The 25,205-nt window shown below is 27.0% G+C and overlaps 5 protein-coding genes and 1 non-coding gene across 6 annotated transcripts; 2 read left to right on the top strand and 4 right to left on the bottom strand.

Moving 5' to 3' along the window:
• The first annotated feature begins 560 nt into the window (after positions 1–560).
• LOC122853519 (dynein axonemal heavy chain 8-like) lies at positions 561–17,236 on the top strand. The gene is given in 33 exon segments (XM_044154019.1): positions 561–683; positions 749–971; positions 1,039–1,187; positions 1,256–2,535; positions 2,597–3,663; positions 3,736–3,895; positions 3,956–4,188; positions 4,257–4,384; positions 4,453–4,633; positions 5,065–5,566; positions 5,666–5,920; positions 6,287–6,727; positions 6,800–6,971; positions 7,033–7,317; positions 7,387–7,617; positions 7,689–7,894; positions 7,977–8,197; positions 8,270–8,418; positions 8,487–8,623; positions 8,684–8,822; positions 8,885–10,310; positions 10,385–10,503; positions 10,584–10,920; positions 11,001–14,766; positions 14,832–15,108; positions 15,179–15,365; positions 15,432–15,693; positions 15,753–15,992; positions 16,057–16,369; positions 16,430–16,619; positions 16,684–16,805; positions 16,877–17,038; positions 17,111–17,236. Coding segments are annotated over 33 exon segments (13,809 nt in total).
• Trnar-ucg lies at positions 4,800–4,873 on the bottom strand. The gene has a single exon. It is a non-coding gene; the product is annotated as a tRNA-Arg (tRNA).
• Positions 17,237–17,366: 130 nt separating the features above from the next.
• LOC122853517 (dynein axonemal heavy chain 2-like) lies at positions 17,367–18,856 on the bottom strand. The gene is made up of 6 exons (XM_044154018.1): positions 18,653–18,856; positions 18,429–18,574; positions 18,276–18,369; positions 18,036–18,206; positions 17,675–17,964; positions 17,367–17,607 (listed from the first exon to the last, which is right to left on the bottom strand). The coding sequence occupies exons 1-6, from the start codon at positions 18,839–18,841 to the stop codon at positions 17,367–17,369; spliced, it is 1,131 nt and encodes a 376-aa protein (XP_044009953.1). The 5' UTR covers positions 18,842–18,856.
• Positions 18,857–19,375: 519 nt separating this feature from the next.
• On the bottom strand, positions 19,376–19,948 carry LOC122851315 (dynein axonemal heavy chain 2-like). Its single transcript, XM_044150457.1, has 2 exons — positions 19,854–19,948; positions 19,376–19,786 (listed from the first exon to the last, which is right to left on the bottom strand). Exons 1-2 carry the CDS (start codon positions 19,868–19,870, stop codon positions 19,384–19,386), a joined length of 420 nt encoding a protein of 139 aa, XP_044006392.1. The 5' UTR covers positions 19,871–19,948; the 3' UTR covers positions 19,376–19,383.
• Positions 19,949–20,188: 240 nt separating this feature from the next.
• On the bottom strand, positions 20,189–21,577 carry LOC122851314 (dynein axonemal heavy chain 2-like). Its single transcript, XM_044150456.1, has 4 exons — positions 21,494–21,577; positions 21,324–21,403; positions 20,910–21,249; positions 20,189–20,846 (listed from the first exon to the last, which is right to left on the bottom strand). The coding sequence occupies exons 1-4, from the start codon at positions 21,552–21,554 to the stop codon at positions 20,509–20,511; spliced, it is 819 nt and encodes a 272-aa protein (XP_044006391.1). The 5' UTR covers positions 21,555–21,577; the 3' UTR covers positions 20,189–20,508.
• Positions 21,578–24,020: 2,443 nt separating this feature from the next.
• LOC122853516 (PH domain-containing protein YHR131C-like) lies at positions 24,021–25,093 on the top strand. Its single transcript, XM_044154017.1, has 3 exons — positions 24,021–24,162; positions 24,222–24,369; positions 24,445–25,093. The coding sequence occupies exons 1-3, from the start codon at positions 24,021–24,023 to the stop codon at positions 24,929–24,931; spliced, it is 777 nt and encodes a 258-aa protein (XP_044009952.1). The 3' UTR covers positions 24,932–25,093.
• Positions 25,094–25,205: the final 112 nt, after the last annotated feature.

The raw sequence follows: 25,205 nt of genomic DNA, 5'->3' as shown, positions 1-25,205 counted from the left end.
ATAAATAGTTTTAATTAAAATTAAATTAATTCAATAAATAAAAATTAAAATGAATATTTTTTTTTGATTGTTTATAATTATTTTATAAGATTGTCGGACAATTAGCAAGTGAATTTATTGTTAATTAAATAATAACATGTTAAAATGTAAAAAAAAAAGAGGGAAGATGATGTTGACTTATTTCTTTTTATGATCCAGCTGATACCTAGGTATTATTTTTATCTATTTTTAAGAAAAATAAATCAAATTTAATTTTAATATTTTGTTTTGTTTTATTAAAAATATATAGTGAGAGATTATAATCAACTGGATGATGTTCATCACTATCAACAACTGGAAATATTGGTCAGTTCATCAGTGGATCCAAGATGACACCAAAACATTCATTAAAAATGAAAAAAAAAAACTACTTTTCAATTGATGATTTTTTTTTGTTTTGATTTATAAATTTCATCAACATGAAGTCAGCTGTTTAAATGAAAATTTAATCTTTAAATTTGTATTTTAAAAACAAGATTAATTAGTATTTTAGTTGTTAATTAAAATTATTATTTTAAAAAATGGCAAATAACGAGCATCGTGATTACATGATGCCAGCAATTGAGCAGCGAATAAATGAATTACTAAAACGTCGAATATTTGTTATGGAAGGAATGCCTGTTGAAACGACAAAAGAAAAATTGGTTTGACTTTTATATTTTTATACACAACATGTCTTTATGTTTTATAATTTTTAAATTATCTCTAGGCTAAATACAAAGAGTTAAGATCATCAAGGCAAAGTACATTCAAAACAATTCATCAAAATGTTCTTGACGTTGTTGGATTTATTTTAAATACCGACACTGAAACATTGGAAAATGGAATACTTGATGATGCTGAGTACGTAAAGATTTTTACAAATTTTTTTGTCAAGGATGGACGTAAAGCTGCTGTTGTTCATTATCAACCAATGGGTCCACCTCCATTTGGTATAATAATTACAATAAACAAATGATTATTCAACAAGCTGTAACTTAATTTGTGTTGTAATTATAGAATCTGGCAGATGGAGTTCATACTCAAAAGATCCAATGATGCTTCGTTGTTGTGTTACTGATGGATCAAGCGAAAAATTATCATCAAAATGTGTTGTTATTTATCGAATTAATTCTAATAGTGATTTAGAATCAAAACAACTTATTGAGGTGCTAATTTATATTCATAAAAATAATTTTAACTTGATTTGTTTTAAATTTTTATTTAAATATTTTAGGATACACAATATGCTTGCATTGATTTTATTGATACGACAAATCCTCTTGCTGGAATATCTAAATTTGTAACAAAATTAAATAAGCCATCAATTGAATTGACTGGTCAATGGGGAAAATTATCAACAAATGCACCTGGAAAAAAAATACAAAAAGATTTTTTAGGAGATTTTAATGATTTTTGTAATTTTCTTAATTTAATTTATTTGGATTTACATAACATTCCAAAGTTTGATAAATACACAGATATTTATGATAATTATCTTTCGACAAATGATAAATTATTGGCAAGTTTAAAGAGTTATGATGTCATTGTGATTATTGAAAAATGTGTTGCAACATGGATGAGAACAATGGAGACAGCTCTTGTTGAGAGTCAACAACTTCGTCGTGAAACTGAAAATGTTGGACCAACTGATGAACTGGCAAGTTGGCGTACAATTTTATCATGTTTTTGTTCAATAATTGAACACATAGAGACTCCAAGATGTCAAGCATTCATTGAATTTATCACAAAAGCTAGATCAAAGCTTGTAAAAAAATGGAAAAAATTAGAAAAAGATGTAACAACATTGCAAATACTTTCATTTGATAATGTCAAGTATCTTTATTCACTTGAAAAATTTACAAAACCATTATACAGACTTGGACCAACTGAAATTGGTAATCATTTACCATCTTTAATGCATGCTGTTAAAATGATTCATTCAACATCAAGATTTTTTAATTGTCGTCGTATGGTAGCAGCAATATTTGTTAAAATAACAAATCAAATAATTTTATCATGCAAAGCACATTTAAATGAAAATGGTAAACAAGATATTTGGTGTGATTCAAAAGCAGCTGTTATATCAAGAATGAAAGATTGTATCAGAGTATATGAACAATACTATGAAGCATATAATAATATGAAAAAAAGTATTGATTTAATTGATGAAAAACCAATTGAAATATCACAAATACATGTGTTTGGAAAATTTGAAAAATTTACAAATAGATTATCAAAAGTAATTCATGTGTTAGAAACAAATTTAGCACAATCAATTCTTTACAGTTCTTCACTATATGGAATTGATGAATATACTAAAAAATTTACAGATACATTTAAACAAATAACAAGTCATAAATGTGATCCTCTAAATCATCGTACAGCTGATTTTGATATTAATTATGATGAATTTACTAAAAATATATCAACAATTGAACTTAAAATGCGTGAATATTTTTTTAATACAATTGGAGAAGCACCAAATATTGATGAAGCACTTCGTTTAGTTGTCAGGTAATTTATTATAAATAAAAGAAATAAAATTGTAGTATTAATTTTGTTTTTTTTTTTATAGATTTGAAAAGCTTAAATTTAGTAGATTATGGATTGATAGAAAATACTTGGAGCTAGAGTCAATGTATCAGCAAGAAATTGAACAAATACGAGATCGTTATAATGCTGATAGATCATCACCAGTATTACCAAGAAATATTCCACCAGTTGCTGGTAGAATAATATGGATTCGTCAACTATGTAAACGTATTCAAGGACCAATGAATATATTTAAAAAACATGAAAAAGTCATAACACATGAACGTCTACAAAAATGTATTAAAAAATATAATTCATTTGTCAGTGTATCACTTTATTATGAAATGATTTATCACAAAGCATGGTATGATTCATCAGAGGTTGTTAGATTAGCTTTAACATCACCAGTGTTAGTAAGAAATCCAACAACAAACAAGTACGATGTTAATTTTGATCCTTATATCATTGAAGTTATACGAGAAGCTGAACATATGTTTAGATTAAATTTACCTGTACCAGAGTTCATACAAATAATAACATTTTGTGAAGATAGAATATTATCTGGTTATGAAAAAATTAAAAAACTTGTCAATGATAATAACAATGTTAGAAAATCAATTCCAAGTATATTTTTAAATATGATGAAATCAGCATTACAAAAACTTGAAATATCATTTTTACCATTATTATCTGTTGTAACATGGACGTCATTAGAAATTTCTGATATATCAAATGACATTGATAATGTTATACAAAGTATAAAGCTATTTACCAAAGAAATAATGGACATTAGAGAAGCTAGAATTGATAGAGTATTTCAGGCAATTTCGAAAATTAAAATTATTAAATTTTTTGATCAAGCATATACACCATATGATTTTGCAAGATATAATAAAAAATATGTTGATGATATATTAATTGAATTACAAATTAAATCAAGTTCTGCTGAAAAAGCTGTCATGGAAATAATCAACAAGTGTTTAGGTCTTTTTGATGAATCATCAGAGCTGGAACAAAGTGAAGCCAACAAATATGAGTGGTTGGATATTGATAAAATCAATAGACCAGTTTGGTCACAAGCCAAGCTAGATAAAAGTCCATTTGAACCAGGTAAATTATTATTATTTTCTATTATTAAAACTCCAATAAAAAATGATAAATAATTTTTTTATTTTCATACAGGCTTTGATGTAATTGATACTGATATTAAACTTGATAAAACTTCAATATACAATGATTGTTTAGAAGTTTTTACATATTTTAATAATCGTTTTATTGAGGCTTTAATTAATTGTACAAAAAATTCATTGGATTTGTTGAAGAAACGAGTCAGTGTATCGAGGTAAGATAATGATAGTTGATAAATCATGACAATTGTTTTAATTAATTTTATTTATTTTAGTAATTTAGTGGTAAAAGAAGATACAATCCAAGTTGATGGACCATTATTATTGACTCAATTTATTTTACAAATACCTAGTATTGCAATTGTACCAACAATTGATGAATTACAGTTACATTTTGGTAATGTAGTTAATAATTTAATTAGTGTACATAAAGACATAACTATTTGGGGACAAAAATATTTTTTATTATCGATGAAAAGAAATACTCTTGGTATAGAAACAATTGATGGTAAATATAATTGGTATTTATTTTAATAAATACTATTATTTTTGTTAATGATTTTTTATTATTGACAGAGGATGAGCTGAGAGTTTTAAAGACGTATGAACAAATTGTGTCTGGTCATAAAGAAATAATTCGTTCATCAATGAGTCTTCAAGGAACAGTTTTGACACTTCGAAATGACATTGCTTTGCTTGGAAATGTAATTATTTTTATACTAAAATTATTTATTATTGTAATGTTAATATTGATAATTAATTATTGCAGAATTATGTTAAAAAATATAAACATGTGTGGACAGAAGAGCGAGATAATGAAATACAAAAGATTATCGACGATGAGCCAACAACACAAGACATTAGAGAAAAATTTGTTGAATATGATAATTTAGTCAACGAAATAAATAATCTTCCAGAGTTTCATGTTCTTGGTCCAGTTGAAGTTAACATGGGTTAGTTGTACAACAAGTATTCAGAGTTTCAGATCATGAATTGATAAAACAACCGACAGAAAAATACATTTAAAAGGATTCCATAAAGTTTATATTATGAAAACAATAATGTTGATATAATTAAGGGAATATTGTTTAAACAAAATGCAAAAAAAATATTAATTTACGACCGTGACAGGACTCGAACCTGCAAATCTTCTGATTCGAAGTCAGACGCCTTATCCATTAGGCCACACGGTCGGACCGATGGACATGATAATTCAGAGTCGTCTCATGTACCTTAACGTTGAAGTGAAAAATCAATACCTCGTTTCTATATGTTTCAAAGTAGCAGGAGAATAAAAAAAAATTATTTTTACGTTCTAAATAATTGGGAAAACAATATACATATATTTTCCTTGATTAATCTATTTTTTTTTTTTTTGTTTTAGATAAATTAAAACTAGCACTGTCATTAGAAGCAAAAGCATGGAAATCATCATATGGTACTATATTGACTACATGGATTAAGTCAAAGTTAAAACACCTCACTGATTATATCAGTGATAAAAATAAAACACTTGGAAGAACAATAAAAGATCTTGAAGATGTTAGAATTGGAATGGCATGTTTAAATAGTATTCGAAATGATTTTATTAGTCTTGATATGGAATTAATTCTAAGAGATGAATTGTTGATAAATAAATTTAATATTAATTTGATTTGTTGATAGGACATTTGTTTAAATTAAATTTATTTAAAAGAAATTAATTTTAATATAATTTTTAAGGCAAAACAAGTACAAAGTATTATTTGTGATATGCAAGAACCATTGAGAAATGAATTAACAGATGGTGTTAATATTTTAATTAAAAATGTCGAAGAATTTGATATAGATTTTGAGATTAATGGACCAATGGTTGAGGGTATTCCAGCTGCAGAAGCTAGTGAAAGGTAATTAAAAATTAAATTGATTAATTTAAAGCATGATAATTAAATTGATTAATTTAAAGCATGATAATTAATTTAATTTATTTATTTTAAATTATTTAGAGTTATTCTTGCACAAGCAAGGTTTGATGAATTATGGGAACGTTATCAGACTTTTAGCAGTGGTGAAATTTTATTTGGTATTGAAGTAACTCAATATCCTGCACTTGAAAAACGAAAAAAAGAATTAAATTTATTACAAAAATTATATAGCTTGTATCTTCAAGTTTTACAATCAATTGATGGGTATTATGAAATTCCATGGACTGAAGTTGATACAGAAATTATTATCGCTGAACTTGGAGAATTTCAAATAAGGTGAATTATTTAAAATAATCAAACCTTGAAAATATTCTTCAACAAAAAATAATGCTTGGTCGAGGTTGGGAATTTTTTTGAGTATAGTTGAAACCTTCCTCTAATTGTTTGACAAATTTTAAAAATATCTACCGAAGCGTTTTCTTATGAGAATTTTTATAAAATTAAAATTTCGAAACTCGAAAAATAAAATTTCGAAAATAGGGTTTATATTGTAAATCGAAAAATAATGCTTGGCTGACGTCGTGAATTTTTTTTTGAATAGTTTAAATCCCCCTCTAATTGTCTGAAAAATTTAAAAAATATCTATCGATGCGTTTTCCCATGAGAATTTTTATAGAAATAAATTATTTAATTATTTTTTAGATGTCGAAAATTGCCAAAAGCAATGAATAGCTGGCCAGCATATATTGATTTAAAAAAAAAAATTGATGACTTTAGTGAAACATGTCCATTGCTTGAATTAATGGCAAATGAATCAATGAAAGATCGTCACTGGGAAAGAATGTCAGCATTATGCAAGTATGAATTTAATGTTACTGCAGAGGGTTTTACTTTGGCACAAGTCCTAAAAGCACCACTATTAAAATACAAAGATGAAGTTGAGGATATATGTATTAGTGCGAGTAAAGAAAAAGATATTGAAAGTAAAATTCGTCAAATTGTTGCTGACTGGTCAATTGTTGATTTGAAATTTTCTAATTTTAAACAAAGAGGTGAATTATTGCTTCAAGGAACTGAGACTAATGAAATTGTTGCACAGCTTGAAGACAGTTTGATGGCTGTCAGTTCACTTTTAGCAAATCGGTTTGTAAAAAATAATAATATTCTTTTAATTATTGCAAACAAAGCTACAATATTTTTTTATAATTATTACAGTTATAATGCACATTTTAAAAAAGATATACAACTTTGGCAAAAAAAATTGAGTAACACATCTGAGATATTAGCTAAATGGCTAATGGTACAAAATTTATGGGCATATCTTGAGGCTGTGTTTATTGGTGGTGACATAGCTAAGCAACTTCCAGCTGAAGCTAAACGTTTTTCAGTAATATTTAAATATATTTAAACACCTAAACTAGAGAATAATTAATTTTTTTAATTTATAGAATATTGATAAAGCATGGGTTAAATTAATGCTACGTGCTCATGAAAAAATAAATGCTGTTGAAACATGTACTGGTGATGAAACAATGGGACAACTTCTTCCTCATTTATTGGAACAATTAGAATCATGTCAAAAATCATTGAGTGGTTATTTAGAAACAAAAAGAAGTGCCTTTCCAAGATTTTGTTTTATTTCCGATCCAAGTTTATTGGAAATATTGGGACAAGCTACAGATTGTCATACTATTCAAAATTATCTTGATGGATTATTTGATAATATTGCAAAAGCAAGTTTTAAATATTGTAAATTATATATTGTCGTTTGAATAAATATTTATATTAATTTTTTTTAATAGTTGGAATTTTCACCAACTGATTATGAAATGATAAAAGCAATGTATTCTCGTGAAAATGAAAAAGTTGTATTTGACAAAGAGGTAATGTGTACAGGTGGTCTTGAAAATTGGTTGGTTTTACTTTTAAAAATGCATCAACAATCTGTTGGAAGTGTTATATCACAAGGGCTACAATTATTAGCTCAACCAAATACAGAAATTTTACACTTGATTGACGAGTCTATTCTTCAGGTGATTTATAAACTAAAAAAAAAAAGAGTAAAATAATTAATTATTTATAATTAAATTAATATATTGTTTAGGTTGGTTTATTGGCTCTTCAAGTACTGTGGACACGTAATTCTGAAATTGCTATTTTAACATCTAGACGTGATAAAACAATTATGAAAAAAACAAATCAATATTTTTTGGATATACTCAATGGACTCATTGAAGTTACAATTAAAGATTTATCAAAATATGCTAGGCTTAAGTACGAGGCACTTATTACTATTCACGTTCATCAAAGGTAAAAAAATATATACAATTATTTGTTAAAAATAAAAAACAAATTAAATATATTTTTAATAAATATTTTACTATTTATTTAGAGATATTTTTGATGAATTATGTCGAATGAAAATTAAAAGTATTCAAGATTTTGAGTGGCTTAAACAGGCACGATTTTATTACAATGAAGAGACTGAAATTGTTTTGATTAAAATAACAGATGTTGATTTTGTATATCAAAATGAATTTTTAGGATGTACTGATCGTCTTGCCATAACACCATTGACTGATAGATGTTACATAACTTTATCCCAAGCTATTGGTAGGGCTAAATAAAAAGCTTGTAATTTAAATTTATATGAAAAATTTAATAAAACATTTAATTATTTTTTAGGAATGAATTTTGGTGGTGCTCCAGCTGGTCCTGCTGGAACAGGAAAAACTGAAACAACAAAAGACATGGGTAAAGCACTTGGTAAATATGTTGTTGTATTTAATTGTTCTGATCAAATGGATTTTCGTGGACTTGGTAGAATTATTAAGGTACTTTTTTATTTAAATCATTTAATTAATAATTTAATATTTATTTATTTATTTATTTTATTTCATAGGGACTTGCTCAAGCTGGTGCTTGGGGATGTTTTGATGAATTTAATCGTATTGATTTACCAGTACTCTCAGTAGCTGCCCAACAAGTGGCAAGTGTTTTAACAGCACGTAAAGAAAGACGTTCAACTTTTATTTTTAGGTATTATTTTAACAATTAATAATTAATTAATAATTTAATATAAAATTTTATCTTTTTTAGTGATGGTGAAAGTTATTCAATTGACTATGAATTTGGTTTATTTATTACTATGAATCCTGGCTATGCTGGACGTCAAGAATTACCGGAAAATTTAAAAATACAATTTCGTAGTGTTGCCATGATGGTACCAGATAGACAAGTATGTAAATTAAATTAAATTAAAATGCATTTAAATACTAATTTTAATTCCGATATATTTAGATTATTATGAGAGTTAAATTAGCAGCTTGTGGATTTAAAGAAAACATAATTTTATCACGTAAATTTTTTACATTATATAAATTATGTGAAGAACAATTGAGTAAACAAGTTCATTATGATTTTGGTCTTCGTAATATATTGTCATGTTTACGAACACTTGGAGCACAAAAAAGAGCACGTCCAACAGACTCAGAAGAGACAACATTAATGAGAGTTCTTCGTGATATGAATTTATCAAAATTAGTTGATGAAGATGAGCCACTATTTATGTCTCTCATTGAAGATATGTTTCCAGGAATAAAATTAACACAACAAACATATAAAGAGCTACAAAAAGAAATAACAAATGCTACAAATAAATTTGGAATAATGAATCATCCTGAATGGAATTTAAAAGTAATACAACTTTATGAAACATCATTGGTACGTCATGGATTAATGGTACTTGGTCCAACTGGATCAGGTAAAACAAGATGTATGTGGACACTGATGAGAGCATTAACTGAAATGAATATGCCTCATAAAGAATTGAGAATGAATCCAAAAGCAATAACAGCACCACAAATGTTTGGAAGACTAGATGTTGCAACAAATGATTGGACTGATGGAATATTTTCAACTCTTTGGCGTCGTTCAATTAATATTAAACCACCAGAAAATCTTTGGATTGTTTTGGATGGTCCAGTTGATGCTGTATGGATTGAAAATTTAAATTCAGTTCTTGATGATAATAAAACTCTTACACTTGCTAATGGTGATAGAATAACAATGACACCAAATAGTAAATTAGTTTTTGAACCAGATAATATTGACAATGCTTCACCAGCAACTGTATCACGTATGGGAATGGTATTTGTAAGTGCATCTGTTTTATCATGGTTACCAATTGTTCAAGGATGGTTTAAAACACGAACAAATCATGAAGTTGATATTTTAAATGAATTATTTAATAAATTATATGGTGATGCTTATATTTATGTTAAAACAAAATTAGTTACAAAAATGACATTACTTGAAGCTATTTATATTCGTCAGTGTATTGATTTACTAACTGGATTATTAAGAGAAGAATATACTGGTTCAAAAGTCACAGATTCTCAATTAGAACGAATATTTTTATTTTCTGTAATGTGGAGTCTTGGTGCAGTTCTTGAACTTGATGCTCGTTTGTCTTTTCAAGAATTTGTATTGTCTCATTCGTCTAAATGTGACTGGCCAAAATTGAACGAAGACGAGACAATATTTGAGTATTTTGTTGATGAAAATGGTGAATGGATGCATTGGAGTCAAAGAGTAACAACATTTGAGTATCCATCGGATTATCTTTTGAGTTATTCAAGTATATTAGTGCCAAATGTTGACAATACACGAACTCTATTTTTAATTGAAGTTATTGCTAAACAAAATAAAGCAGTTTTACTTATTGGTAAATTTAAATTAATTATCAATTAATTACAAGACTTTTTACATGACAATATTTGATGAATAATTTTTATTTAGGTGAACAGGGAACTGCTAAAACAGTTATGCTAAAAAGTTTTATGTCAAATTATGATAAAAATTATCATCTAAGTAAATCATTTAATTTTTCATCTGCATCTACACCAAATATGGTTCAGGTATTTTTTTTAATTAGCTTGTTTTGTCATATTTATTAATTAATTTAAAATTTATATTTTTTTATTCATTTTATAATTAGAGAATTCTTGAAAGCTATGTGGAGAAACGTGTTGGCACAACTTATGGTCCACCTGGAGGAAAAAAAATGACTGTATTTATAGATGATATTAATATGCCAGTTATCAATGAGTGGGGTGATCAAATAACTAATGAACTTGTCAGACAATTAATGGAATATGGTGGTGTTTATTCACTCGATAAACCTGGTGATTTTAATGTTATACAAAGCATACAATTTTTAGCAGCAATGATACATCCTGGTGGTGGAAGAAATGACATTCCACCAAGATTAAAAAGACAATTTAATATATTTAATTGTACACTTCCTTCAAATAAATCAATGGATACAATATTCAGTAAGAAAAATTTATTTCTTATTATTATTTATCATTGATAATTTATTGATTATTATTAATGTTTTTATTTTTTTTTTTAGGCTCAATTGGAGAGGGATATTTTAGTTCAAGTAGATTTCCTGAAAATATTGTTAATTTTGTGCCAAAATTAATTCCTTTAACACGTGTACTTTGGCAACAGACTAAAACAAAAATGTTACCAACACCAGCAAAGTTTCATTATGTATTTAATATACGTGATTTATCACGTATTTGGGAAGGTATACTTCGTATTAAAGCAGCTGAATGTGAAACACCAAGAACACTATTAAAACTTTGGGATCATGAATGTACACGTGTTATATCTGATAGATTTATTAGCTATGAAGATAAAGAATGGTTTAGAAATACTTTACGTTGTACTGTTGAAATACTTATGCCTGATGATTATCATTTGTATGATCCAGTTGAAACATATTTTGTTGATTTTTTACGTGAACCACCTGAGCTAACTGGTTTTGAACCAGATGATTTTGTACTTGAAGCTCCAAAAATTTATGAAGAAATTCCTAGTTATAAAATTACAATTGATAAAGTTAAAGAAAATATGAAACAATTTAATGAAACTGTTCGTGGTATGTCACTTGATTTGGTATTTTTTCATGATGCTTTGGTACATCTTATACGAATATCAAGAATACTAGGAGTACCAAGAGGCAATGCAATGCTTGTTGGAGTTGGTGGTTCAGGAAAACAAAGTTTAACTCGTTTAGCAACATTTATGGCTGGTTATAATTTTTATCAAATTATGCTAACAAGAAGTTATAATGTTGCTAGTTTTCTTGAAGATATTAAAAAATTATATCGTGATTCTGGTACAAAATCAACTGGTTTAACATTTATTTTTACTGATAATGATGTTAAAGATGAAGCATTTCTTGAATATTTAAATAATGTGCTAAGTGTTGGTGAAGTTGCAAATTTATTTCCAAAAGATGAACTTGATGAAATATTATTAAGTTTAATACCATTTATGAAAAAAGATGATCCAAAAAAACCACCAACACAGGATAATTTATATGATTATTTTATATCGCGAGCAAGAAATAATCTTCATATTGTTCTTTGTTTTTCTCCAGTTGGTGAAAAATTTAAATCAAGAGCACTTAAATTTCCTGGTTTAATATCTGGCTGTACAATTAATTGGTTTACAAGATGGCCTAAAGATGCATTGTGTGCAGTTAGTGAACATTTTTTGGGTAAATATGATATTCAATGTTCACATGATACCAAAGAACAACTCATTGAAATAATGGGTGATGTACAAGATTGTGTTAGTGATACTTGTACAGAATATTACAATAGATTTAGACGACAAGCTTATGTAACACCAAAATCATTTTTATCATTTATTGATGGATATAAAACAATTTATGATCAACGAATTAATGAAATTAATGGTCTTGCACATAGAATGTCAAATGGATTAAGTAAACTTGTTGATGCAACAATTCAAGTTGATGGTTTACAAAAAGTTTTACAAAAAAATCAAGAAGAAATTGCAATTAAAAATATTCAAGTTGATGGTATATTAAAAATTGTAGATGAAAAAAAACGTGATGCTGAAGAAGTTAAAGAGGAAGTACAAAAATCAAAAGATAAAGCTGAAAATTTATTAAAATTAATATCATCAGAAAAAGCTATTGCTGAAGAAAAATTAAAAGTTGCTGAGCCAGAATTATTAGCTGCTGAAGCTGCTTTATTAACAATTAAAGCTACAGATATTTCAACTGTAAGAAAATTAGGTAAACCACCTTATTTAATTACCCTAATTATGGATTGTGTGCTTATTTTATTTGCAAGAAAATTAGAATTAGTTAAACAAGATGTAGAACGTCAATTTTTAATACCATCTTGGTCTGAAGCATTAAAATTACTAGCAGACACACGTTTTTTGTATAATTTACAAAATTTTCCAAAAGATAATATTAATGGTGAATTTGTTGACTTGATGAGACCATATTTGACTCATCCTCAGTACACCTATGATGCTGCTGTTCAAGCTTGTGGTAATGTAGCTGGTTTAATACAATGGACAATGTCAATGGCAGCATTTTATGAAATAAATAAAGATGTATTGCCATTAAAAGCAAATTTAGCTGTACAACAAATTAAACATGAAAAAGCTAATCATAATTTAGCTGAAGCTGAAAAAGTATTACGTGCAAAAGATGAAGATTTAAGAATTATACAAAAAGATTATGATCTTGTTATGGAAGAACGACAAGAAATTGTTAATTTAGCTGATGCATGCCAAGATAAAATGGACACAGCAACAGCTATGATTGATGGATTAGCTGGTGAAAGAGTCAGATGGACACAACAATTAGCTATGTTTAAATCGGAAACTGAAAGACTCGTTGGTGATGCTTTAATTTTAACTGGATTTTTATCTTATTGTGGACCATTTAATCAAGAATTTCGTCATTTATTACAAAACACTTGGTTCAAATTATTGCAAACAAGAAGAATTCCATTTTCTGAGAGTATTAGTATTGTTGAAAGTTTAACTGACACCGCAACAACTGGTGAATGGAATATACAAGGATTACCAAATGATGAATTATCAATACAAAATGGTATTATTGTAACAAAAGCAACAAGATATTCATTACTTATTGATCCTCAACTTCAGGGTAAAACGTGGATTAAAAATAAAGAGAAAAATTTTGATCTTCAAGTAACATCATTTAGTCATAAATATTTTAGAACACATTTAGAAGATTGTATTGCATTGGGACGACCATTATTAATTGAAGATATTGATGAAGAATTAGATCCAGTACTTGATAATGTTCTTGAAAAAAATTACATAAAAATTGGTACAACATTAAAAGTAAAACTTGGTGATAAAGAAGTTGATGTTAATCAAGATTTTCGTTTTTATATAACAACAAAACTTCCAAATCCATCTTATACACCAGAAATATTTGCACGTACATCTGTTATTGATTTTACAGTTACAATAAAAGGTTTAGAGGATCAACTACTTGGTAGAGTTATACTTACAGAAAAACGTGAATTAGAAATTGAAAGAACTCAATTAATGATTGATATAACATCAAATAAAAGAGAAATTAAAAAACTTGAAGAAAATTTATTACATAAATTAACAACAGTACAAGGTTCTTTAATTGAAGATGTAGAATTAATGACAGTACTTAATATAACAAAACGTACTGCTAGTGAAGTTACAACAAAAATAACAATTGCACGTGATACAGAAATACAAATAAATGCAGCAAGAGAAGAATTTCGTCCAGTAGCAACACGTGGAAGTGTTTTATATTTTTTAATTTGTGATATGTCAAATGTAAATTGTATGTATCAAACATCATTGGTACAATTTTTAGAACGTTTTGATCTTGCATTAGAAAAATCAGAAAAAAGTCCAGTAAATAGTCGTAGAATTAATTTTATTATTGAAATGTTAACATATGAAATATTTAGATACAAAGCTCGTGGTTTATATGAAGAACATAAATACATGTTTTTATTATTAATGACATTAAAAATTGATTTACAACGTGGTAATATTAGTCATTTAGAATTTCAATTTTTAATTAAAAGTGGTGCAGCACTTGATTTAAATGCTGTTCGTCCAAAACATTGTAAATGGATACCTGACATGACATGGTTGAATTTAGTTGCACTGTCAGCTTTGCATCAATTTCAGCATATTTTGTCATTCATTGAAGCATCAGAAAAAGAATGGAAATATTGGTATGACACTGATGCACCTGAGGAAGAAATTATTCCAAATAATTACAATAATTTAGATACATTACGTCGTTTACTTCTCATCAGGTAAAATTTATAATAATCTTGAATAATTAGTAGGCTATAATTAAGAAATTTTTTAATAATTCTAGAGCATGGTGCATGGATAGAACACTTTCACAGTCAAGAAAATATATTGCTAGTTCATTGGGTGAAAGATATACAGAGCCTGTTATAACATTGCTTGATTCCATGTACACTGAATCTCGTCCAACAACACCAATGATATGTTTTTTAAGTATGGGCACTGATCCAACACCTAGCATTGAACGACTTGCTAAAAAAATGGAAATAAAATGCAAGAGTATATCAATGGGACAAGGTCAAGAAGTTCATGCTCGACGTTTATTAAATGATGCTAAAAATAAAGTAAATAATTTTTTCATTTTTAATTTTATTATTTCCTTATTTTCGTATTTTTTTGTTAAAAATTTTACAGGGCTATTGGGTACTTTGTCAAAATTGTCATTTAGGTCTTGGTTACATGAACGAGCTGGTACAATTTATGAATGACATGACATCATCTCATCAAGATTTTAGAATTTGGATAACAACAGAAGCACATAAAGATTTTCCAATTTCACTTCTTCAAATGTCTATTAAATTTACTTATGAACCACCTCAGGGTAAAATTATTAAAATACTTATATTAAATATTGGATCAATTAATTAATTAAACAATTTATCTAAAGGTGTACGTGCGGGATTATTATCTACATACAGTGGTATGAATCAAGACATGTTGGATCAATGTGATGCTCCACAATATATACCAATTGTTTATGCAGTATCATTTTTACATACTGTCGTACAAGAAAGAAGAAAATTTGGTCCACTTGGTTGGAATATACCTTATGAATTTAATTCATCTGATTGGCTGGCTTGTTGTATTTTTTTAAATAATTATTTTAATGATTATGATCCAAAAAGAGGAATAAGCTGGCATACAATTAGGTAAAAAGTATAATTATAATTTATTGTTATTATTTATTGATGAAATTTTATTATGATAGATATATGATTGGTGAGGTGCAGTATGGTGGTAGAGTCACTGATGATTATGACAAACGATTGTTAAATACATTTGCTAAAGTATGGTTTTCTGAATCAATATTTAATCCTGAATTTGGTTTTTATAAAGAATATCGAGTATTAAATTTTAAACAAGTACAAGAATATGTAACAGCAATTGATGCACTTCCATTGATTGATCAACCTCAAGTTTATGGGCTTCATCGTAATGCTGATATCACGTAATTAATAACATTTTATTTAATATTAAAATTTATATTATTAATTGGGTTTTTTGTATGATAGATATCAGAGTAGAACAACACAATTAATTCTTGATACAATAATGTCAGTGCAACCAAAACAATCAGCTGAAAGCAGTTCTGGTGAGACACGTGAAGGTAATGTTATGAGACAAGCAAAAGAAATGTTGGAAAAAGTACCATCAACGTATGATCCATTTGAAGTTAGAGATCGACTTTATGCAATGGGAATAACTGAATCTATGAATATATTTTTAAAACAAGAAATTGATCGTATGCAACTTGTCATTGCACTTGTTCAAAAGACACTCAAGGAACTTTTACTGGCTATTGATGGTTCAATTGTTATGAATGAGGTATTATATTTATTTAATTTATTTATCATCTTATAATTTAATATCACAAAATACTTTTAGCAATTGAGAGATACTTTGGATAGTATTTATGATGCAAGAATTCCAAAAATGTGGTTGTCACGTTCTTGGGAATCAGCAACTTTAGGCTTTTGGTTTACTGAACTTCTTGAACGAAATTTACAATTTTCCAATTGGATAACACTTGGTCGTCCAGTTAAATTTTGGATGACAGGATTTTTTAATCCACAAGGTTAATTTACAAATAATTTTTTGTCAATTATAAGCTATTAATTAATATATTTTTTTTAATAAAGGATTTTTAACTGCAATGCGACAAGAAGTTACAAGAGCTCATCAAGGCTGGGCACTTGATAGTGTTACACTTCACAATGAAGTTACGAGGCAATCACGTGATGATGTTAGAAGTTCACCAGCTGTAAGTATATTTTAATTATTTATATCTTTATTGCAATATTTTTTTAAATTTAATTTGTTATGATTGTTTAGGAGGGTGTTTATGTGTATGGGCTATATCTTGAAGGAGCTGGTTGGGATCGTAGAAACAACAGATTACGTGAATCTTCAAATAAAGTTCTTTCAGTTGAAATGCCAGTCATTCATATATTTGCTGTTTATAATAAACCCAACAAAGATCCTCATCTTTATCAAGTAATTCTTAACAACTAATGATCAATCATAATTTTTTTATTTATAATAAAATTAATTAATATACTTTTTTAGTGTCCAGTGTACAAAAAACCTCAAAGAACATACATGCTTTTGGTAACACCACTTTGGCTTCAGACACTGAAATCTCCTGATTTTTGGACTTTTCGAGGAACTGCTTTACTTTGTGATAATAAATAATATTTAATAGTTTTAAATCACACATTAAATTTAATTTTATTATATACTAATTTGATTATTAATTAATAATAACATTGCAGTTTAAAAAAATTAATAATTAATGTGATAAAAAATTATAAGTTATAATTTTCTAGTCTATTATTTTGTCGTGAATATTTTCATGTGATTCCAGAGTATCATAACTCAATGCTCGTAATTTTTCCAGCCTCAGTGAGCATCGATCACTCAATTCTGTCTTTAAATGATTGCAATCAATTAAGACAAAATGTACTGTTGTTACAGTTTCTTGTAAGTTTACATTATTTGATATAGCTGAGAAACGAAAAATATCTGAACTTATTGATGTTGAAGTTGGTTTTAATGTGGTATATCTGTACAAAAAGAGGTATCTTTTACATAAATTTACTGTGATAAATAGTACAAATCTAAATCACTAACTTTAACATAAATTCATCAATATTTTCTTTCCACAAATCTTTATATGGTTCCCAAATTTTTAAATTAGCTCGAGTGAGTGAAAAGCACTTTGACATTTCAGCGTCCAATAATTTTTGAAGCTTAACCAGTGTTTGATAATCTTGAAAAGAATTGATATAATTTAATTTACCAATTGAGATTAATTCAAATCTACTTGTTAGCTTTAAAAAAGATGAAAATTTTTCCAATGACTTGTTCAACATTTCACTTATTGTTTTGGCTATGTCATTTGGTGATGGCACAAGAGTGATCTATTTTATTTGTATTGTTTTAGTTGGAGAAAAGCAAATGATTCTGTATTTCTATCAGAAAAATTAGTTACCTCATTGTCCACGAGTGTAACTTCAATTAGAAGAAATGGTGATGGCTCAATTTTTCCAGTACCATGAAGAACATCGTAAAGAGCAGACAGTGACTTTTGTAATGAAGTTCTCAATGAATCTTCAATAAGATAATCCAAGTTTTCCAAGTAAGTTATCCACTCTACTGTATTCTTAGTAAAATTTAAATAAAATAATTTATTTATATAGTTTTTAATCAATCAAATTTATTTTAAACTTACATCTTTTAATATTTTTTGATATTCTTCAATTACAACAAGAACATATCTGATAATTTCATCATACTTGTTTCGAATTTTTTTAAAAACCGTATCCCTTTAAAAATATTTATTCAAAAAATTACTAATAAAACTGTTATTAAATTTAATAATTACCTTTGAATTAATATTTCATCGTAAAATTCTGACAACTTGTAAGTATAATTAGATTTTATATTGATAAAAGACAGATCACAAATATTTTCACAAATTTTCATAATTTCACAGCAACATATTTTGTATATTCTAAAAAATTCATCAAGCTAAAAGATAAAAATTAAATTAATCACAGTAATCTAATAAATAATAATGAAAATTAATTTCTTTTTATATTAAATTACTTTTGTAACATGTTCATAGCATTGATCGACATATCTTTCAACAAACTCAGTGTTCCAAGTGAGTTTTGTTCTGCCAGTTTTTAATCTTCTCCTCAAATCATCAATGAGATATTTAAATAATTCTTTCTCTTCATCTGATAGACCTAAATTAAAAGCACAATAAAATGATCCATCTATTAAAATTGTCATATTCCTTTGTTGTTATATATACCTTTGATAATTTTATTGTACTTAATAACTAGCATCAAAACTCGCTCTGAAAGAAATTGTATTATTTCTGTTTTTTCAATAACGATTTCAGCATAAACAGGCATCATAAAATCACTAATACGCCAATAGTATGCTTCTCTAAGTAAATTTACAATTGTAATATCAAGATTAGATTCTAATTGTGTTCTATCAATACTTTGTCGCATCAAAGGCTGATCCAAAATACTCAATATATTGTCACTAATATTATTACTCCATTCATTGTAAAGATTTTGAATTTTTTCTTTGATAGATCCATTGAGAATGTCATATTGTTTTTGGGTTTTTTCACTTATTGCACAATGATTCATCCAGCTTGCTTCTTTCAATGAGCATCCAGTTAATTCTAACCGGTTTATTTTCAGTTGAAGACCCAATGATTGTCTTGAATAATTTGGTATATTTTCTGTGTCATTTATTTCTTTCAACAGCTCATGCTTTGTACTATGAATTTTATTTAAAAATAAACGCCAAACCTATATTCAATTATAGAATAATAATAATATGTATATAGAATTTTTAATTAAAAATAAATGATTTACTTTGGTTATTGGAAAATCGAAAAGTGTTTTAAGATTTTCTCTGTCCATGTACATGTTTAATGCATAAAGATTACTAATTCCTTCTTTGACATTATTCATGTTTGAGAATATAATATTCATTAAATTTTCAATAATTATTTCTAGATCTTTCATTCCACTTCGAAACACAAACATATCATCTTGCCATGATGCATCTTGAATGTCTAATATTTTTTCATGCATATGACAAATAATTTCTAAATATTCAAGAAATAAATTTTCAACTTTTTGACATACTTTATCATGTTCATGACCAAGTGTTCCTTCAAAATGTGGAGCTGGCATATTTTTTGTTTCATCTAATCTATTTTTAAAAATGATTATCAAATATTATTATATTATTTTAAAAATTAATTGTCAATGATATATACCTTGCAAAGTCAATCATTGCACGAAATATTTCTATGATATCATTACATCTTCCAAGAAAAATTTCTATATTTTCAAATTTAATAATAATATCAAGATTTTTAGCTCTCCAAAATAATTCATCAAAAGTACTGACAATCTAAATAAAATAAATTCAAAATTACTATGTAAATTTAAAGTAGAAAAAAAGAAAATTTTACTTTTTTATAATTTTCACATAAATCAATACATCTTTTAGTTATTTTAATTCCACTTTGACTTTTTCTTTGCTCAAGAATCATCTTGAGATTAATAAATTTACAGCACAACATAATTATTTGATTTTCTAAAAGTTCAAATAAATGTGTTATTCGTTTAGTTGTATTAAAATAAGGTGATTGTAGTCCAACAAAAGATAGTAAATGTAAAATTGTTGTAATATGTAATGCAACTGATTCTGGTGATGAGCAATTATTCAATTCAATACATGGATTTTTTAAAATATCTAAATACATTATATTTGATTTGGCTTCTTTGATGCCCTTGTCAATGTCCATGCTAAGTGTAACAAATTGTACAACACATGTTGATTCAGCATTGATAAGAATTTCAACAACATGTTGTGCAATTGGATTTTTCAATTGATAATTTAATCCACAAAGATTTTTATCTGTTGAATTAGCAAATGATTGTTATTTTGCTTGAAGAAAAAAAAAAAATTTCACTTAAATATTTACATCTGTATATCCAAAAATCATATTCATCATAAAGAGTTAATAATTCATAATTTGTTAATTGTTGTTGATCAACAAGAGCAAGTTTTATTTGTCTTGTCCATTGAACAACAATTTTTTCTAGACGTTTTACAAATTCTTGATTTGTTGATGCATCTTTGTAATGTAGCTTATTACCTTCAAGAGGCAAATACATGACAGTTAAACCATGCATTTTATACCTGAGATCAGTTAGGTGACATAAATAATCATGTAGCATATTGCAAAAGTCTGCTTTGACACCTGTGGCAATTTAGAATAAATTAATTTAGCAAAAAGAAGTATATCTTGAGGGAAAATAAATACTTTCTGGCCAACGGGTTATGATGAAAAAAGAAGGTGCTAGCATTGTTTCCATGAGTTGTGATATTGTTGATTCAACATTGGAATTACTTGTACCAAATAAAATTGTATCAGGAAGATTTTTTGATGTAAATATTTCATCATTTGTACGAACAAAGTATGTTAATTCATGAACTGGAACTGTAGGAAAATTTGATGATCCAATTAATCCACCACAATCATAAATTGAGAGGATTCGTTCATCAGGATATTGAATGAATTCTTGAATTGCTGTGATGACTGATTTATTCCAATCACTTGGCTGTAAATCTCGTAGAGTTATTAAGCCTTTAATATAGTTTGTCTGTGAAAATAAATATACATTAGTTACATTAAACTAGTTGAATTTGTCGATAAATATTTGATGGATTTTTTTACCAAAGCTTCAAGTTCATCAGTTGAATATGATACTCTAGGTTTAGCTGATACTTGAAGAGTCTCATCAGTTACTCGACGAGCTAAAACAAATTAATTGACAAAATAAATTAATTCATTTATCATTCTGTCATAATAAAAATATTATTATAAATTAAAAAAAATTTTTTTACGTTTTCCTGGACTATCTTCGTCGCTTGATTCTGCATCCAAATAATTTCTACCTGTTATCATAATTGTCTTGTTTTTATCAAGTACAAATATTAATAAATATTCTTTCTCTCTCTTTTAATTTTAATATTTAAATTTAATTTAATTTTAATATTTAAATCGATTTATTATTCTGTTTCTTCGTCTGTTTTTTCTCATTTTTTTTTTTTTTGTCAATTTTATAAATAATTGAGGTTGGCAACGGTTGCTGTGGGGTCAAACATTCATTTTTATTCTTTACGAGTAGTTTTATGAAAATTTATTTGAATATTTTTGTTTTTTTAAATTGTTGAAAAATATCAAACATTTATTTTTAACCTTCATATTGTTTGATTGTTTATAATAGATAACAGTGCAATATTATTTCTATAAAAATTGCTATTTTTTTTTTATAATTACGCCGTTATATTGTTATCAAATATCACAAGGTTTTTCGAACAAAGGAAAACGAGTACTTATTTTTTTTAATACGAATTGTCAGTACATAATAATTTCTTTAATAATTACTTCCACATATTATCATTATTAACCTGTTTTTATTATCACACTGTAATTATGTAACTAAAAATTTTCATTGAAATAGAACTGTTTTTTTCCCAAAATTTCATTCTTTCGAAATATTTGATTGGAAAAGTTCACAACTACTTACAATATATAGATATAATACATAATTGATTTTTTTTTTTCTATTGAAAAGAAAATAGAAAAGAAAAAAACCATCATGAAGTTCATAAACTTAATATTTATTTTGATTTTAATGAATTTTATGAGCCACAAAGTATCAGCAACGGGACTTGGTGATCTTGAAGAAGTTTACACATTCATCATGAATATATGGACAAGAATTGATGAAGGAATTGAAGAAGCAAATACTGGAAAAAAACCAGAATATCAAGCAACACTATTTGGCGATAAAACATCATCAATGCTTCGAGCTTTGATAGACAAAGTTGATGAACTTTCAGTACACATCGAATGTATGCAATATCGATTGTTGGATAAAATGCAGGAAATTGCAGATGCTGTAAAAGCAGTACCAGATAAAGTAGAAAAAGATCGATTACTTACAAAACTATCATATAATATAAAATCGATAAAAGAAAGTTAGTAAATCAATGAAAAAAGTTCCACCTTATTTCAGAACTTGTGATAATCCAGAAAGACATGAACGTGGTAAATATATATTTTGATTATTCACACTTTTATTTATTTATGAAATGAATGAACTAAAAAATATTATTTAATTTAATTTTTTAGATGTAACATTCACTGAGTTCACTGGACTGTATCAAAAAATTGTTCTTTCTGAATACCATTTGCAAGGTGATGGATCATGTACGGGCGACTGCAATGTCCCCGTGGAAATTGATAATAAGAATTGTTATGCTCGTCCAGGATATAGAACAAACTTAGGGCTTACCTCGTATGGTCCTGCATTTACTCCATGGGATAGCAATGGAATACCCGAAAATATAAAGCAATGCACAACAAACCTAAATTGTGCTGGTACAATTAGTGATTGCACTACGATAATATCCCTTAGATATTGCATGGATGTAAACCTAATTTTAATTTATAATCATGAAAAGAAATGAATAAATTCTTATTACTGATTCAATTTTTTATTTCAGAAAAATTATACCGGTAGACGTTACGACTACGTAAGTGATGCATATAACAATATCCAATATGGTCAATGGGTCAGCGACTGTGAAGGTGAACCTTAAAACTAAAAAAAAAAAAAAAACTTCTGCCATACAGGAATTTTGTTCTTTCAAAAAAAAGTCTTAAACTCATCATTTTTTTTTTTTTTTTTCTTAAGACGTATTATTCTGACAAAAGACAATATAATATATAATAATCAAGAATTTTTTTATTTTCCAACTAAAAATTTGACAATTTAATTCAAGACAATGTTTTGATAGTTCGAGACTTTCTTTGCGAGAGCAAAATTTTATACAAGTTATTGTTTTGAATAAAGAAATTTCTTTTTTTCAGTTTATGATGAGTGGACCTGGAGATACGACGAGTATGTTTAGAAAACTAGAAAAATAAATCAAAGTCTAATTAAAATAAGTATTATTTATTAAATGTTATTTAAATAGTTATAGTCATGAGGATCCATGTTACTTTTGCTTGTGTACATGCCACGATGATACTTGGAAAGCTCCATTTGCTGTTAATGTAGTTAGTTTATTGCCATCACGAAGTGATACATCGAATAATATGTTACGTATTAATTTTATATAATTATTATTTTATTAAATTTTTATAAAAATATATATATTTGATGTTTTTTTTTTTACATATTTCAATAGGGTTATTACTGGTATGCGAATTAAAGTACACCAAAAAATTGTTCATATACAAGTGAGACAGGGTAAAATAATTGACAATTTCCACATTGAAACTCCTAAGATAAAAAAAAATAAAAAAAAAAAAAAAAACAAGAAAGCAAAAAATGTTAAAAAATGGGTAGATTTACCAGATATGGAAAAAAATGTTCGTGATGCTCGTAGATATAATGACTCACAAAATTTACGTGAAGATGTTGATTTTGTTGCATGGCATTATGATGATAATGCATTTAATTTTGATGAAGTTTCTATTCCACCTGGACGAGTTCTCACTGGTAAAACAAATTTTTATTATTTACATAATTTATTTGATACAATATATATTAAATTGTAGGAGTTAGATTTGCAATGGTTGAAATAAAAAAAGGTGAGAAAAAGAAACGTATTCAAGTACAAGCTGAATCGATGGAATACGATCATATAATTGGTACATTAGTACAGAATACTGAAAAATGGACAAAACCTGATCCTAACAATCATAAGTAAGTTTTATTATTATAAAATTATTTATTATAATATATTAGAATATATATTTATATTTATTATTTCAACCACAGCACCGCATTGAAGTTCGTAAACAATATACCAATAAATTCAGACCAACCAACAATACGTGATTCAGAAACAAATCAATATGTAATACCAGGTATAAGTGATGAACGGAAAGATGCTGGACAATCAGTACTTCCATTTTTCGATGCACAAACTATAGGTTGTAGACCAGAAGCACCACTTGGTGGTATTGGTTTACATCATCGAGGTGTAGCTAAGAGATCTGAGGATTCTGGATTTTTGGGACTGAGTGCTCATACTGTTGATTATGCTAGTTTCCTGAGAAAAGGTGCGAAAAAATATGCTGAAACTCGAAAGTTGATAGAGGAAGATGATGATGATGATGATGATGATGATGATGATGATAATGATGATGATGATAATGATGACGATGATGATGATGATGATGATGATGATGATGATGATGATGATGATGATGATGATGATGATGATGATGATGATGATGATGATGGTGATGACGATGATGATTGAGTTCAACCTCGACAACACATATAAAAAAATATGCAACTCGGTAATTCTTGGTATATAAATTAATAATTTAATATAATTGTTAAAAGTAAATTTGTTGATGTAATGATTAAAACAAAGTAAAAACCTACACAAGACGTAAAAAAAAAAAAAAAGAAAAAAAAAGTCATCTGTTATTTATAACTTATATTAAATGTTGTTGTTAAAAGTTACAAAGTTGTTAAATATTTTTTTGTTTTCATTTCTTGTTTTGAATATAAAAATGTATGAAATATTT

The sequence above is a fragment of the Aphidius gifuensis genome, linkage group LG3 (genome assembly GCF_014905175.1).
Source record: "Aphidius gifuensis isolate YNYX2018 linkage group LG3, ASM1490517v1, whole genome shotgun sequence".
In the NCBI taxonomy this organism is placed as follows: domain Eukaryota; kingdom Metazoa; phylum Arthropoda; class Insecta; order Hymenoptera; family Braconidae; genus Aphidius; species Aphidius gifuensis.
This window is presented reverse-complemented; position numbering and strand designations above follow the sequence as displayed.

Bases quoted from the DNA above. Each gene is read 5' to 3' on its own strand.
- LOC122853517 (XM_044154018.1), bottom strand. From the start codon at position 18,841: ATGACAATTTTAATAGATGGATCATTTTATTGTGCTTTTAATTTAGGT. The intron at 18,207-18,275 runs GTAAGTTTAAAA...AATTTTACTAAG, and splicing joins ATCAAAAAATATTAAAAGAT to AATACAGTAGAGTGGATAAC. The intron at 17,965-18,035 runs GTAACTAATTTT...CAAATAAAATAG, and splicing joins TTACACTCGTGGACAATGAG to ATCACTCTTGTGCCATCACC.
- LOC122851314 (XM_044150456.1), bottom strand. From the start codon at position 21,554: ATGATAACAGGTAGAAATTATTTGGATGCAGAATCAAGCGACGAAGAT. The intron at 21,250-21,323 runs GTAAAAAAATCC...TTATTTTCACAG, and splicing joins CTGATGAACTTGAAGCTTTG to ACAAACTATATTAAAGGCTT. The intron at 20,847-20,909 runs GTATTTATTTTC...AAATTGCCACAG, and splicing joins CATAACCCGTTGGCCAGAAA to GTGTCAAAGCAGACTTTTGC.
- LOC122853516 (XM_044154017.1), top strand. From the start codon at position 24,021: ATGGAAAAAAATGTTCGTGATGCTCGTAGATATAATGACTCACAAAAT. The intron at 24,163-24,221 runs GTAAAACAAATT...ATTAAATTGTAG, and splicing joins ACCTGGACGAGTTCTCACTG to GAGTTAGATTTGCAATGGTT. The intron at 24,370-24,444 runs GTAAGTTTTATT...TTTCAACCACAG, and splicing joins CCTGATCCTAACAATCATAA to CACCGCATTGAAGTTCGTAA.